The sequence below is a fragment of the Protopterus annectens genome, chromosome 14.part0 (assembly GCF_019279795.1).
Source record: "Protopterus annectens isolate FY-2018-M chromosome 14.part0, PAN1.0, whole genome shotgun sequence".
In the NCBI taxonomy this organism is placed as follows: Eukaryota; Metazoa; Chordata; order Ceratodontiformes; family Protopteridae; genus Protopterus; species Protopterus annectens.
In genome coordinates, this window is record NC_056748.1 from 883,815,193 (window position 1) to 883,832,848 (window position 17,656).

The following is a 17,656-nucleotide window of genomic DNA, read 5'->3' on the forward strand; positions in this document are numbered from 1 at the left end:
CTTTTCTTGATATACTGGAAAATATTAGGGTTCATCCAAACACCCTAATAATGGGTGATTTCAACTACACCACCATTAACTGGGAAAACTACTCATGTACCAACTCCTTCACTCAACACTTTCTGGCATTCATAAATTCCAATGCCCTGGATCAACTTATCCCACCCCCACCAGGGGCAACAATATCATAAACCTAGTCATTACCAACATGAGTGACTGGTGTTCCACACCTGAAATCAACTCCTCATTGGTCAGATCAGACAATAAGCTAATCACCCTAGATATCCGCATCCTGTCCCCACCCACCATTAAGGAAACCATGGTAAAAAATTTCTCCAAAGCCAACTTCATGCTTCTTAAGACAGAAGTGGTGAACTTCATGACACCCATGCTGATGGACAGTACAGTTACAACTGCTGAATCCTATACAAATGCACTCTATAAACACTTGCACGAGTGCATGGAGCATGCTATCCCAAACAGACCTAAGATGCTATCCTCCAAAAAAAGGAAGCAAATCTGGTGGTTCCCCGGCCATAAACAAACTCTACAACAAAAGGAAGAAACTGTTGCAAAAGAGAGTAAAATCCCATGAGTGGAGGAGCTGCCTGGTCAGCCTCAGTAAGAAGCTGAGATCCCTTATAAGATCCTCCAAAGCTAGCTATGAAAACAAAATTGCCACTGATTCTAAGGGCAACCACAAAGCATTCTATAGCTATGTCAAGAATCTCAATGGCAACACCCAGATCTGCTCTGAGTTACAGCACAATGGCATGAAAATTACAGAACCAACTGATATTGCTAACTTTACCCACCTCTCACCCTCTAAAGGGCCCATATCTATACAGGAAGAAAGAAGTGTCCCTGTAATCACATCTATGCAGGTAAAAGCTCCACTCTCTAAAACCAAAAACACAGCATCCATGAGACTGGGCAACATCCCAGGCTGCATTTTACATGAACTTCAGGACGAACTTGCTCCCCACCTAAGCAGCATGTGCAATCATAGTCTCACATCAAGCTTTGTGCCCACTGAATGGTGCACAGCAGCTGTTATCCCACTACACAAAGGGAAGCCACCGTTGATCTTGGGAACTAGCTCCCTATTAGCCTGACAAGCCTGGTCTGCAAGGCCATGGAATTTATCATCATGGAACTCATAAACAAAGACATTGGTAACCTCCAAACTCTGGACCCCACACAGTTCGGGTTTGTGAAAGGCAGATCATGCCTTCTGAACCTGATTGACATATTTGAGGCAGTCACCAAAGCTGTAGACGAGGGTAAGGTGGTTCACACAGCCTATCTTGATCTTGCCAAGGCTTTCGATACCATCCCCCATTCTGGAATTATAGCTAAACTAACTCACTAAACTAGGTATAAATCCCTATGTGACAAGATGGGTTGCCAACTGGCTCACTGACAGAACCCACACTGTAAAAGTTGCAGACTCCAAATCTGATTTCAAACCAGTGACAAGTGTATACCACAGTGTTCAGTCCTGGAACCTCTCCTGTTTGCTATTTACTTCTCTGAAGTACAGGCTAACACAGAAGGCCTCTGGCTAATGAAGTTCGCAGATGACTGCAAACTAAGAACCATAGTCGAGTCCCCAAATGATGCAGACATCATACAGAAGAGCCTCACTGAGACAGATGCCTGGTGTCAGAGGCATGGCCTCAAGCTCAGTGCCAAAAAGTGCATTGTCATCCCCTTTGGTAAAAACTCTGTACCCATGAACTACCACATAAACCCAGTCTACTTAATGCCAAATGTGTGATAAGAGACCTTGGGACCCAGGTGGACAGTAGTCTCTCCTTTGATAATCACATCGCCACAGTAGTCAGAAAATCCTTCAATGTGGCACACCTCATCACAAAAGGGTTCTCATCCAGGAAAAAAAAGGTCATTGTTCCCCTCTCCTTGGCACTCATTAGACCTATTATAGAGTACAACACCCCTTTTGGAATTCACTTCACAAGACATCTGCAGCAGCTGGAAAGGCCACAGAAGTACCTCACAAAGAGGATTACTGGCCTCAAACAGATACCCTACACTGACTGTCTCAAAAAACTCCAACTTTACTCTTAGCATATTGCCTACTCCTAAAAGATCTCTGCCTAACATATAAAGCTATGCTAAACCCAGAGCTGTTGGACATGCTACACCTTAATAAATCCCATTGCCTCTGAGCTACATGCTCTAGGGACCTAAAATTTGTCACCAGAATAAACAGGACATGCTGGAGGAATACATTTCTGTCCCAGAGACTTCCTATACCATGGAGCAAGCTACCCATCTATGTCAAGCAAAGTTCCTCATTAGCACTCTTCAAGAAAAATGTTGATGAGTGAATGGGAAATAGGAAATACACCCCGGGTATCAATTCTGTGGGTCTGCTCAACAGGGGCACAGGAAATTAACTTTCTTGGATGGCATAAGCAATGCTAGCTAGTTGGCTAGGCTTACTTAGGCCCGTGGGCTGATAGCCTAATACCTACCTATGAACCTATTTGTTGACCGGGAAAGTCTGACTAGGAGAGAGCCTATATTCAGCAGAAGCCCAGGAGGAAATGCTCCAGACACATGTATTTGGAATGTGTGAGGAAACTGGAGCACGTGGACGAAACCCACACAACTGCAGGGAGGACATACATACTCTGTACAGATGGATCCCTAGCTGAGAATTGCACCAGAGAACCTCTTGCTGTGAGGCAACAATGTTAACCGTTGCACCAATGTGCCACCCACCAAGTTATGTTAGCAGAAAGGCCAGAATAGTGTATTATAGGCATGTAGTTGTCTCAAGTAGAAAAGACTGACAATAAACTGTGTTGAAAGAAAGTCAAGCATGTGTTCCTGTGGCATTGTACATTACCCCACAGAGGGAATGCTGACAGTAGATTGTTGTATTAATGACAATGACAGCACATGTTTCCTGTGGCATTGTACATTATCTCAAGGAGGGAATGCTGACAGTAGTTTGTTGTATTAATGAAAATGGTAGCACATGTCCTGTGGCATTGTGCATTACCCCAAGGAGGGAAATCTGGCAGCAGGTTGTTGTATTAATGAAAATGACTGCACATGTCTCCCATGGGATAGTGCATTACACCAAGGAGGGAATTCTGACAGCAGGTTGTTGTATTAATGACAATGACAGCACGCATTTCCTGTGGCATTGCACATTACCCCAAGGAGGGAATGCGGGCAGTAGATTACTCTATTTATGAAAATGTTAGTGTCTATCTCCTGTGGCATTGTACATTACCCAAAGGAGGGAATGCTGACAGTAGGTTGTTGTATTCATCAAAATGGCAGCACATGTCTCTTGTGGCATTGTACATTACCTAAAGGAGGGAATGCTGACAGTAGGTTGTTGTATTCATCAGAATGGCAACATGTGTCTCTTGTGGCATTGTACATTACCTAAAGGAGGGAATGCTGACAGTAGGTTGTTGTATTCATCAGAATATCAGCATGTGTCTCTTGTGGCATTGTACATTACCTAAAGGAGGGAATGCTGACAGTAGGTTGTTGTATTCATCAGAATGGCAGCACGTGTCTCTTGTGGCATTGTACATTACCTAAAGGAGAGAATGCTGACAGTAGGTTGTTGTATTCATCAGAATGGCAGCATGTGTCTCTTGTGGCATTGTACATTACCTAAAGGAGAGAATGCTGACAGTAAGTTGTTGTATTCATCAGAATGGCAGCATGTGTCTCTTGTGGCATTGTACATTACCTAAAGGAGAGAATGCTGACAGTAGGTTGTTGTATTCATCAGAATGGCAGCACGTGTCTCTTGTGGTATTGTACATTACCTAAAGGAGAGAATGCTGACAGTAGGTTGTTGTATTCATCAGAATTTCAGCACATGTCTCTTGTGGCATTGTACATTACCCAAAGGAGGGAATGCTGACAGTAGGTTGTTGTATTCATCAGAATGGCAGCACGTGTCTCTTGTGGCATTGTACATTATCTAAAGGAGAGAATGCTGACAGTAGGTTGTTGTATTCATCAGAATGGCAGCACGTGTCTCTTGTGGCATTGTACATTATCTAAAGGAGAGAATGCTGACAGTAGGTTGTTATATTAATGAAAATGGCAGCATGTGTCTCCTTGCCCAGTGGTAGCCCGAGTCAGGGAGGAGTGGAAGAAGTGTGCGTCAGAAGAAACATGAATTATGAATTATGACAGATTAGTGTCACATTTAATTTCATCAATTTCTTTCATTTTGACAAGCAGGTTTAAAATTATTTACAGAAAAGAACTGTATACCTTCTAGTAGGGTCAGTGTTCTTGACCTAGACTGAATAAAGTACCTTCTTTTTGCAGAGGAAGGGCAGGTGGCTGATCCTATCATCTGTAATCTTAATTCATGAGTACAAGAAGAGGAGATCCGTGGGGAAAAATATGATGACACATTCTACCTGTCTTTCAAATGGTCTGCATTTTTTTTATTACCAAGATATATTCTACCCACATAAAAATGAGGCAAGAGCAACATGAATAAAGATACAGTGAACAAAGGAATGACAGAGGGAGAAAAGTTGAATGGCTGGTCATAACATGTTGGGCATATGCTGAAGTATTCTGAGCAGCATTAGTTCTTATCACACACTCTAATTTTATTTCATGCCATTGTTTGCACACCATAGCAAATACTTTTTATTTATTAATTTATTTATTTGAATTTGTTGACCGGGAAAGTCCACTGGGTCAGAGCTACCTATTTTCAGTGGAGGCCCGGGAAGAAAAGCTCCACAAGTAGTTACATTGATGCTACATAATTTTTGAGAGAATATAGTGTTGAAAATATATATATATATAATAAGCCAGAGGCGTGCATGCATAACAATCTTTAAGAAGGATATACAGACACATAATAGATTGGAAAGAATCGTATCAAAATCAATTACGACCTTTGAGCAGCTTTGGCAAAAATAAGTTATACTAGGTAGTAATTTCTTTGCCAAGGTACAGTTTGAAATCTTTAAACAGTTCAAGTAAAGGATGTACGGAGGTTGCTAGTTGATTTAGGTAGTTTATTTAAAATAATTTGCGTAGTTATAGTGCATGTAGAATATCATTTATTAACCTGAATAGCATTAGAGTAGTTATAATGCATAACAGAATTAAATTTTTTAGCTTGATGGAGTATAGAATACAACTGAGAGGGAGAATGGATAGAATAGAAATAAGAGAATTGGATGTAGTACTGTGGGATAGTGTACTGGTACTATATCTTTTTAAAGAGGGCTAAGGATTTAATAGTGGGGGAGCTGTTTAGGTAGGAGCATGAGAAGGGCATTCCCATTTAGAGGACAGATGAGAGATCAGGATGGATTTGAAGTTGTTGTGGTTTGGTATACTGCATAGTGGGGGGGGGGGTAGAGAGTTCCATAGTTTGGCTATGGTGTAGGATAGTAGTAATGGCCCAGGGGGATGCGAGGGTTTGCGCATTTGTAGGCTTTCGGATCTCAGGGAGAAGCTGGGTGTGTAGGGTATTAGGGATTTGGTGAGAGAAGGGCATTCTGCAGGTTTGAAGATGACTTTGTGGGCCGTTGTAAGTTGTATATATTTTAGGTAGTTGGGAAGTTCTAGCCATTTGAGGGTGTGTAGAGAGTGGCAATGATGGGATGAGTTTTTAGAATTGGTTGCAAATTTGCAGATTTTGTGGTAGCAGGATTTGAGTTTGGAATGCAGGCCAAGTTGTAGGTTGGAGAATAGGGGAGCACCATACATGAGAGAGGGGAGAAGGGAGGTTGATGCAAGGGTTTGTCAGGTGGAGGGACTGAGGTAGCGGTTGTGTTTGTAGAGGAGACTGATTTTTTGATGGGTTTTCTTGATTGCGGAGTAGATGTGGAGTCGAATTTTAGGTTTTCATCAATGGTAATCCCGAGCAGCTTGGTACTGGGGACAATTTCTAGAGGGGTGTTATTTTGGCTTTTAATGGAGAATAGGTTTCTGTTGAATTGGGAGTTTTTGGTAAGAGTGAAAATCATTAATTTTGTTTTGTTAGCATTTAGGGCTAGGTGATTGGATTGCATCCATGATTTTGTTTTGAAGAAGGCTATTTTGGTTTTAAGTAGAAGTTTGGAGGGGCAAGAGGCTGAGCAGATGATGGTGGAGTCATCTGCTTATTGGATAACTGAGGCATCAGGGATGGAGTGGTGGAAGTTGTTGATGAATATGTTAAAGAGGAGTGGGCCCAGTACAGATCTCTGGGGAACTCCTGTGGATGTTGATAAGAAAGGAGAGGTTGACTCTTTCCATTGGACAGCTTGTTGGTGCATGGATAGGTAGCTGGAGAACCAGGCTAAGGTTGAGGGAGAGAGGTGCAAGTATGAGAGCTGGGACAGGAGTAAATAGTGGGAGATGGTCAAATTCCTTTGAGAGATCTAGAAACATTGATGATATGTATTTGCCATTGTCGCATGCTAGGGTGATGTTTTCAAGAAAGGATAGGAGGACAGTCATGGTGCTGTGGCTGGGGTGAAAGCTGTGTTGAGTAGGGGAGAGGAGTTTGTTTTGGGTTAGGTATGGTATGAGTTGTGAGTGGATAGTTTTCTCTAGTATTTTAGAGAGGAGAGAGTATAGTTATGGGTCTGAAATTGGTCGTGTCTGTGTTTTTACCACCTTTATGGAGAGGGATAATGAATGCGTGTCACCAGATGGTTGGGACATAGTGTTCTTGTATGGATCTATTTATTACAATAGATATGGGCTAGGCTATAGTTTCAGCAGATAGTCTGAGGAAGGTTGGTGGTAGGTTGTCTGGTGCATTGCAACAAGGTTTTAGCTTTAGGAGTAGTCTTTTTATTGTGTTTGTGGAGACTGGTCTAAGGTTGAAAAGGGGAGAGGGAGGAGGGTGATTGGGGGTGAGGGGGCAGGAGGTGGTTGGGTTGGGGGGTTAGGGAAGGAGGAGGACAGTTTAGTTATGCAGTCTATAAAGAATGAGTTGAATTTTGTGACAGTTTCAAAGCTGGAAAGGTTAGGATCAGGGCATGTGTTGGCTTTATTACTGGGGTTAAGAATGGAGGAGATGGAATTCCAAAATTTTTTAGGGTTGATTGAGTGCATGGATTGCAGTTGCAGTAGTAGGTTTTGCAAACTTTTGTTATTAGTTTTTTGACTAGGTCACGTAATTGTTTAATTTCTAGGAGGTAGTTGGGGGTTTTCTGTTTTTGGTACTGTTTCCACTTTTTGTCTCGTTGATACTTAATACGTTTAGTTTCATGGGATAGCCAGGGGTAGGGAATGTTCTGATGCATTTGGATCTGAGGGGGACTAGTTTATTTAGTAGGGTAAGGAAGGTTTGGTTAAAATAAGATACAGCGCAGTCTAGTGGAAGGCTTTTTAGGGGTGACCAGTCAGCATACTTGAGGCATTCTGAGAAGATTTCAGGGTTGAAGGAGGCTAGGTTGCTGGTTTGGGTGAATTGGTGTTGTTTTTCTATGTGAGAGGGTAGGTGGTCTACAAAGGCTGGTAGGTGGTCTCTGAGGGGGGTCTGGTATTATACCAGCATTTGTGGTAAGGTTGGGGTGGGTTGTCAATATCCAGTCTATGATAGTACCAGAGGTACCATCTTTATTTGGCTTGCTAGGAAGGTTTATAAGTTGGGTGAAATTTTATAGATTGATTGAATGAGATAGGGTATCAGACTTAAAAGAGGCCCAGTTAATATTCATGTCGCCAAGGATATAGGTTTCGTTTTTGATATCCGAGCCAAACAAAGAGAACGTGTCTTCTTGTGTTTTGATATTATCTCCAGGTGGGATGTAGATGGAACAGATGCAAATAGATTTGAAGTTGTTAAGTTTTAAAAAGCCTACAGTCATTTCGGAATTGGCAAAGGTTGGGATGGGGTTGGTGTAGGGAGTAAAGGTAAGAGTGGAGGGTTAGATAATAGCTACACCACCTCCTTTTCCTTGAAGTCTATCATTACGTAAGATGTGGTAGTCTGGAGGGAGGATTTTGTTGTCTTTGATGGAGGGTTTAAGCCAGATCTCAGAGATCAATGTTATATCAGGTTGGTTGTGAGAGAGCCAGGCGTGGAGGTTGGGAATTTTATTTTTGAGGCTTTGCGCATTAAGAGTGGTGAGGCAGATAGATTTGGATTTTTGGGGTTTGGAAGCTTGGTTTGAGAGAGTTATGCTGGGGTTGGGTTCGGGGTTAGGGTGGATGTCATCTGAGAGTGAGAGTGAGATATGGGGGAGGAGTTGCCTGAGGAGGTGTAATGGGGATAGTGAAGTAGGGTTGTGATGGGGGAGAGGTTTATTTGTTAGTACTTAGAATAGGGTGTGGGGAAGTTGTGGTGGGGAGTACAGTGGGTTTGAACATAAAGGATGGGTTGGAAGAGTAGAGTTCAGGGGAGATTTGTGAATATGTATGGGATTTATTTGAGAGGTCTGAGGTGGTGGCATGTGGGTTTTGAGGTAAGTGTGCGTTGGTGGGGAGTGTAAGTTGGGTGATATGGGTGAGGGATATTAGCAGGATAGTTAGTATTATAGTTTTGGAGGAGAAGGTAGATTAACCTTCCTTTTGTTATTGACCTCCCATTATGTAATGGGCATAGTTTGATTTTTTTGTTGTAAATACATCAGTTTTGGAAGTAAAGTGAGATTAACAGAGGCCTGCACACACATAGGGTGAGCTTGCATGTGAAAGGTATATCTTCTGAAACTTACAAATATGGAGTTAGACACACATCATATGTCCAGCATAAAGCACAAACCATAATGTAAGCACTATATCTGGACAAAGAGTGGTTATTCAATTGCACTGTGCATAAGTAGCAGACATTTCAGGTAGACACAGCAGGCACACTCCTTTAGGGGAAGCAAAGTGTAAGTTTTCAGCTGATTGTGTAGACTTGCTATTAATAAATCATCTGGAAATTCTGATTTTGCATATGAACTAGATCCTTTCGTATAGGAGTCAAGTGTTCTACCTGTTATGCGACTGACACTACATTTTATACATTCGTGCAACTATTGACACATTAGGGTCCTCTTCTCCTCATAAAATTTGCTCTGGGTGCATGGAGTTGTGTATAATGTGCTTTTAGAGCTAGGCTGTGCTTCACTGTAGTATATGGTGTAATCACAGATAATGTAGTGCAAAGGGCTATATTGTACTTGGTTGCTATAGATCACATAATGTTAAACCAAAACTTGCTTATTTGAAATGAACTCACTTTACTGTATACAATCACTTGTGCTTTATTTGTAATGCATTGGCATAAGATTATTTCTCCACTGTAAATACTTTATTGTAGAACAAAAGCAGCAGTCACCATCTCATATTGTCTCAGATGTTGTGCTCATAGATTACAATATAGACTACTTATGCTGCTGTCATGTCAGTGATGTATATTCTAAATGACTCTGCTGTACTATTCTACTACATGAATTCTGTAATTTTTAACTTGGTGACCTTTAACTTCTGAACAATTTATTATTAATTGTAAATGTTTTTATGGCTATAGTCTATGTCATGCCTGAAAAGGATCCCTGGATTATTTCACCTATCTGCATAGCAAAGAACAAAATAATTAAATGGGAACAACTGAATGAGCCATGTCTTGAATGTCATACAGTGAAATGAAAATGTACAATCAGGGATTGATGAGGGGTTGTCCATCTCCATGAGACAGAAGATGAAGTGCTAACTGCAGCCCAGGTGACTCCATATTGATTAGCAGCTCAGACACCGTAACAGTGGGGTAGGGTTGCTATTGAGTGACTTACATTAGCTTGCCTAAGCTGGGGAGAGAATGCTGGGCATCCTGCTTACAAATTGTGCATGCCTCATTGGTGGCTGGGGTGTGTTTTCCATACAAGGTATCCTGCTTACAAACTGTGCATGCCTCATTGGTGGCTGGGGTGTGTTTTCCATGCTAGGGTTCCTGCTTGCAAATTGTGCATGCCTCATTGGTGGCTGGGGTGTGTTTTCCATGCTAGGGATCCTGCTTGCAAATTGTGCATGCCTCATTGGTGGCTGGGTGTGTTTTCCTCTTTGCATGTCATCTGTCAAATGCTGCTTAGCTGCAGGGAATGAGTGATGGTCAGTAACAAGTACATACGTAGTTACTAGGCTTTTAGTCCAGGGGAAGATTGATGAGCCTAGCCTGTTGACCATAAGCACTGTCTGTTTAAGTGGCTTGTTCAAGACCATATAGTAGACTAATGAGAACTGTAGAAATCAAACCGGTGGACCTACAGCTCACCACCTTAACCCTTTGGGTCATCTGTCACACTACTTGTGCTTTTTGTTTGTCTTTCGACTTTTCCCGGTTAGGGGTCGCCACAGTGGAACTCCGGTCCGCTAATGATTGGCAGTGGATTTTTACGGTGCCGAGTTGCTAGCCCGACGCCCAACCTTCAAAGAAGGCACACCCATACACACACACACCTACCTGCATGTCTTTAAATGTCACTGGACCGTGGGGACGACATGCAGACTCCACACAGAAGGCGCTCCAGCTGAGAATCGAATGGGAAAACCTCTTGCTGTGAGGCGACAAAGCTAACCGCTGCACCACCGCAGCCTTCATCAGGCTACTTGTGCTAATGCTCATAAAGTCATTCTCACTCCACTCTAGTTAATGCTTCAATTTTCCCATGCATACCAAAAAAGGCCCCACCCCCTAGCTGTTTATATCATATGCACTGCCAAACTCTTGCCCCTCTTTAAAAGTGGAATAGTGGTCTTTTGGACTTCAGCATCCTCTCCCTTGAGAAGAAAGGTTGAAATCTGTCTAAAGTCAGCCTTCCTGTCTGACCTCCTTTGAGTCAGGGGAGTAGAGAGGGGATTGAATGGGCTAATAGAGGTTTAGAGGATATCAGCAGTATAAGGTACGGGTCCCTAAAAAGACAGATGAGAGCTGTCCTATTTGCAGAGTAGGGACTGTAATCCTTTCCCTGGGAATTTGCATTCTTGGAACTGGTCGCAGGTGGTGTGCAGAATTCTGTCCCTCACATGAGGATATAAAGGTTATTTAAAGAGATTTTCTACTTCTGGGCAAAATGCACAGCAATCACTGAGTTGGAAAACAAATTTAACAATCAAAATTCACGTGTAGGTATTCACTGCATTTGCTTTCAGTATGACAGTTTTGGCCCAGGTAAATAAGGTCCATCTTTTCTGTTAATAAAGAACACACAACTCTCTCTCTCTATGTGATTCCAGTCCTAGTCCTGGATTTTTCTCGTATGTTTCAGTAACTACATATATTTCAATTTCCTCTCTCTGTTATTCTCTCTCTCTCTCTCTATATATATATATATATATATATATATATACACACATATATATATGCGTAAACACACACACGCACACACACACACACACACACACACACACACACACACACACACACACACACACACACACACACACACACACACACACACACACACACACATACTTTCAATATGTCAGCCCAAACCTCTTAACCTTTGAGCACGAGAAGCAGGAACAAAGCCAAAAATAATGGGAGAACAAAGAACAAAAATTAGGGAAACATTTTAAAAATTGCTCTTATAAACGTAGAAAGTTGCTAGAATAACAAGTTTTGAATTAATATGAATTTTCTGAAGAATGTTAAGTCTGAAACTTATGTATGAAACATAAACATACAGCATGTTGTAATCATTTTGATATACACTGCTTTCATCTAAAACAGAAGCGAGATCGTAAGTTTACTATGTACTATATTCACTTTATGAGATGCAAGACCACCAGTAAAGAATATAATAGTTTGGATGGAAACAAGAAATGATATAAGAGCAATCTCCAGTGGCCATCGTTTTGATTTTTGCTCAAGCTGAAACATAAGCAGTTTCATTTTGCTGTTTTTTTCATGCTAAACCACTATCACTTACTTCATCTGGTACAAATTATTGGTTCCTCTATGATCGATATCATGACAAAATGCAGCTGCCACCATTGCAAATGCTTCAAGGTCACTATAGTATTTCTTTAGTTTACCTGTCTGAAAAGAAAATCCAGCTGAGTTAAGTAGCCAAAATATTTTGCCAAGTACTGCAGTTGTAGTAAAATATTAGTAAAGATTGTCACTATATAAGCTCTCAGTAGGTAGGGGCTTACCATCAGCAGTGCAAACATTGTTTGCCCTACATTAAAACCATGTCTCCAGTTATGGTAAGTTATGTCACGATAGCCCTTTCTCACGGTGTACATCCATCTAACAAGGACCTGCACAGTTTTGAATAAAAGAGATGTTTTTATTAGTCCACTGTGTATCAAAATGTATAAAGTGCATGCACTGTAACACCTTCAGGAATCACTCTCATAACCAGTAATTAAAGTCATGTATGACTTTTACTCCTGTACATTTTGGCAAAGAAGCCTCCCCTTGATTAGACATTACAGTGTCCAAGGGGGCCATCACCCAAGAAGCTATGAGGTGCTTACCAACATCCCAGCAATGACAGCATTTTTCATTTTATAGCCTATCCCACCCAGTGGTGATATGAGCACCTGTGCTCCACTATCCACACATACATGCTCTTCGACGTGCACCAACAAGGGCTACTATCACCAACGTTGTTATGCAGCAATATGACGTCAAATGATGTTTTCCACACTCATTTTAAAATCTGTGTCTTGCTTTCACATTATGGTAAAAATACAATGCAAAATGTGAAAGCTCCATTTCAAAAAATGTTTTCCTGTCCATTGTGTATTAATCTAGGTTATGTGAAATATTAGTACTTCTACTATTTATTTTGCAAAAGTGTAACATACAATAGCTGTAAGTTGCTTATAATCTCATTCTTGTCTTTTCATATTCAACAGTGTATTACCATAAGTGCACCCATCTTTTTGTATTCAGTAATGTCAATACGTATTCAAAATTAATTTTAAAATGATCTAGATTGCTCCTCTATCATGATAGCATATAAAATGTCACATCTCACTTACAAAAGTGCTACAATGCTAAATGTTGCTTTCTGCAATCATTTTAAAATACTTCAATATGAAGCAAGAATTCCCCAAACAATAGTGAATCTCAGAATAATGATTATGACTACAGAATAGAGTTGTGTTGCTAGCAATGCACAACAGTTTATTTGTTTCCTTATTCATTTCTAACTTTCCAAATTCAGTCTCTATAAATCTTTAAAATTACATTCAATATACTCATCGAACCATCCTCTGAAAGTGCTTTTTAATTCTAAATTACTAATCCTCTATAAACCAATATTCAGTGTTGACAAAGAGTAATTTTTCCTACATATCACTGTGGTGGATTTTGCTAACAATAAACGCTTGCACCAGTTACACCCATATAACAGACAACAATAGCCAAGATGATGGATACACTAAAGTATTCACATATTTATAAATGGCTCCTAGTCAGACATGGACAGAGACCACATGTAATTTTCAAAGGTCAGTTGAATGTGTACACGGTGCTGTATATGTTAGCTAGCTAGCTAGGAGGCCAGTCAATGCTGATACTGTAGTTTACCTCTTTAAGGTTCTAATGATTTGCAGACTTGAAGTACCCTTCCCAAAGTGCTAAGGATTGCTCATTCTGTTAGATCTCCCTATAGCCCACCATCAAGTGACCCTGGCCTGCTGATTCATCCCACATTGTAGCAGCACAGTATCTGTACTCCTGCAGGATTAGGCTGGATTATTTGGACTGTGCTTGAGTGACAACACTAATTTCTGGACTTCTTTGTGACCCAGGCTCCTATGTCTCATGTTAGATCCTTTAGTATGGCATCTCCTCCCTTTTCAAAACATTTTGCCTTTGATATGGAAGAATTTATGAAAGATTTCTTTCCCTTTTACATCTTTATGTGTGCCAGTGAAAGAATCAGCTACTAGCAGACCACTGTTGTATTGCTGCATTATGCCTATTACTGTATTTAAAATTGTTCTCATCTTTTAATGTTTGTGACCTTCTTGCTTATCTCTATCTTGTTTGGCCTCATTTTGTTTTCTTTACTTCTTTGCAATGTTATCTGTCCATTTTATTTTATTTGGTCTGTTTTTTTATTTTTTATTTTTGTTTGTTTAGCAGGTAAGTGGACTGTTCTTTTTCAGATCCTTTACACTCACAAGAGTAATAATAAATATGCGATATCTGGATAACCTTCAGTAGCAATTCTTTCTGGAATGTGATGATAAAGCACACTACCTAGGTTAAAGTCGCACAGGTATGGAGAAACAATGCTGTCTTCACAGAAGCAGTGACCAGAGGTCAGGAATGAACCTCAGACCCTGGAACTGCAAGTCATAAATATTAACCTCCAAGGTTTTAGCATCTGATTTTTACTTTCTTTATGAAATTACAGTATATTTCCTCTGCTTTTGTGTGTTATATTTTACATTCACTTTTATTGCCCCGACTCACACATTTTTTACTACTCTTTTTTTTTTTACATTAATCATTTTTATTTACAGGGTTTTAACATTCTTATCAACCAGATCAGTAACTACACATAAGTGTTTGCGAACCATGTGGAAAATTCCACTGAAGTGAATTTCGACAGCTGGTGGTCACTGAAAACCTATTTGATGAATACATCTTTCGGGGAATAAATATAAACGCAATTAGGGGACTCTAACCAATTTAAAGCCTTAAGAGACTGACAGTGATGAGAGTTAAGAGGTATGATTAGCAGCAAACCTAGCTATTTTGTTATAGGTGGCTTCAAGTTTAGCAAGAAGACCAGCATGCAAGTTAATTAAGATTTGTGAATTATAGGTTGAAGATAAGTATAAGCAAGAGAAGTCCAAGAGTCATTTGTTAGGAACGTTTTATTTCTGTAGAGTAAACCAAGTTTTTGGTGAGTTTTCTTTATATAATGGTGTACAGGGAGATCACATTTGAGTTGGTCATCAATAATTAAATAATAATTAAATACTAATCAAATATAAAATATCTAGTGATAGCTGCCTGTAAAATTACTCTATCTTACCACAAGTCAATTCATGAAAGGTAAACACACAAGTGGCTTTTCACAGGCAAATGTGCATGATAAATGAGTTATTTCATAGAGTGCTGATGCATGCTTTTATTTCTGCAACATGGAAGCTATAAATCAGACTGTATTTTTGGAAAAAAATCAAATACTAAATATACAAATGTTTTATGTGCTAGTAAAACTGATGCAAAACTTAGGTACTCATGAAGTAGTATTCATTTTCTAAGTTGTTGTGTACTGAGCAGCTTTAACATTAAACGCTACCTGAGAATCTGTTTCTGAGGGAGTTGTGGCATCTGTTAAAACACAAGTACCCCATTTGGTCAAATCTGTGTGTCTTTTAAAATGGTGCTCTTCTTCATTCACTGAAGAGAGAAGAGAACATGTTTAATTTTTGAGCAATATCCAAATATTCAATGTTAATGGTAGCCTTGGAAGTGATTCTACTGAGTAGCAGGTGGGTGTGGAGGGCAAAGCTCCACATGTAGAGTGCAGGGGTGTTGACCCTGTAGAAGACTAATTGCGGAGAGGAGGAGATTTCTAATCTTTTATTTTTTAATTTGAAGTTATATTGTATTTGGTTGTTTAAAAATGGGGTGACTTACATTATTTTAGCTATTTCACATTCACAGTGGAATGTTTGCTATTTTTTGGGAGATCCACTTTTTGTTTTGAAGTTATACACATTTAGATGTGTAAAGTGGGGGGGGGGGGGTAGTTTATTTTGGCTATTTTGCATTTGTAGACTTTTCCAGATAACAGTATGATAAACTACTTCTAAAGCAGCAGTAACTCTGTAATATTTGATTAAATTATTAAAATGTGCTAAAATTATAAACAAATTGTGTTTTTCTGCCTTCTTTTTACCATTTTCAAAAATAAAATGTATATCTAATTAAAACATCAACCATTTTACCTATATTTTCCTACTGAACAACTTTAACACGTGGCCTGTTTTATTTATTTACTTTTCTTATTTTTTAACATGTGGCCTGTTATGTTATTTTTTATAGTTAATTACATTTGTTTGTTTGTTAAAAAGGAACAATGAATACATTTGTGTTGCTTATTTACTGTTTAAAAATACCTGAAAGGATCATAGGTAAGTGCTAGGCTAACTGTCATTGTAGGCAGTTTTAAGCTTAGCCAGTTTTTCCTTTTTGTGCTCAGAGTAAACTATCCCATTTGAATAGTGATAGGCCTTACCCAACCCATGGTCAATAATTACATATTACCCCTAATCAGAGCTTCCTTGTGCCTGGCCTAGACACCTGTAACTACAAGACTTAGATTGCTTCTAAAGCCATCTGGACCTACAAAGCTGATATAAATATATTTTTTGCACTTGCTCTACATTTCTCAGTGATATTTAGCACTTCTGTGCTGCATTTATTGATCTTGTTGAATTTATCACTGTTTTTCAGCCTGCACTTGTTAAAGAAACTCTGTTTGTTATTGTACTGCTCTTAGGTTGTTTTAAAAGTATTCTGATATTTCGTAACCTGATACCACAAAAGCTGTTCCGAGTTTACCAAAGTTGTTCTAAGCCTGCCAAAATATTTCTAAGTTTTACAAAGTTTTTATGTGTTATAAACATTTTTCAGGGTTAATTAATTTATTTTCAAGGATTCCTGATATTGCAGGAATTCTTACTTCTGTTATAAAGCATTTGTTACTTCACTTGAGCTCAAAACCAGTTTGTTTTACATTAAGAGAGTTATTTTCCAGTGGGAGCAGAGAGCTAAATTCAACCCATCCAAGGTGGGGACTACTGGTCAATAGCTTATTATGTTTTTATCTGATTGGCCTGAGGGTTTAACTTTAGACAGGTCTTTCATCCTGCTGGTATGTTCAAAAGCGGTTCCCCTTGCTTACATATAAGCAAACCTGTCTAGTTTAAAATCCTCTATAGGAAATGCACTTCATAGTCTCCCACTATTTACAGTTGCTCAAAGAGCTGCCACTTTGTGCAGAGGATGGTACCACTGCAGGTCATCTAATAGTATACTACTAAACACTCTCCCTTTGACCTTTAAGTGACTCTTTTTTACTCTTTCCTATCTAGAAATTGTGTTTCCTTGCCTTATATAGCATAGGCTAGATTCAGACCTTCTGAATTTAGACTATTTGGTATTACTGTGCTCTTTAAACCCATCATCTTACATCAAGAAGGCCTCCCTCCACCCTTGTGGCAAAAGTGTATAGCTCAGAACCCATCTGAGTTGGGGATTTCTGGGAAAGGCTCAGTCTGTGGCTTTCCCACAGGTAGTTGTGTTAAAACTGTTTACATTTGCCTATAAATAAGCCTCACATTTGTGAGGGTTTGCGCTCAGTTTGACAGCACTGCACAATGTTTTGCAACTTTATCCAGAAGTATGGAGTGCATTTGCACTTAAATCCAAGGCATCCACCCAACAAAACTGAGAAATATTTTAAGCCAGCATTGCACTTTACCTTTATTTAATTGAATTGCTGCTTCATCTTTGCTGTTTGTGACTAAATCCAGCTAGCCCACTTCCTTCCCAAATACCACATTCAGAAAAATCCTACCACAATGGATGGGCAGTTTCCCATCATTTCTTCTGTCAGCATGATTGATATGGGTATCCTGAAGCAGTGTAGCAATTGCTTCATGTATACTGACAACCATTTACTCCTAAAGCAAACTAACACCCTGTGTGAGA

At 39.7% G+C, this 17,656-nt stretch overlaps 1 protein-coding gene across 1 annotated transcript in view; it reads right to left on the reverse strand.

Moving 5' to 3' along the window:
* The window catches only part of PDE6C (phosphodiesterase 6C), a 537,951-nt gene that overhangs the window by 220,683 nt on the left and 299,612 nt on the right, over positions 1-17,656 (reverse strand). The window contains exons 13-14 of the mRNA XM_044055635.1: positions 12,118-12,225; positions 11,892-12,001 (exon numbers count right to left, since the gene is read on the reverse strand). Of these exons, the coding sequence (XP_043911570.1) occupies positions 11,892-12,001; positions 12,118-12,225 (218 nt within the window). The remainder of the gene's footprint in view (positions 1-11,891; positions 12,002-12,117; positions 12,226-17,656) is intronic.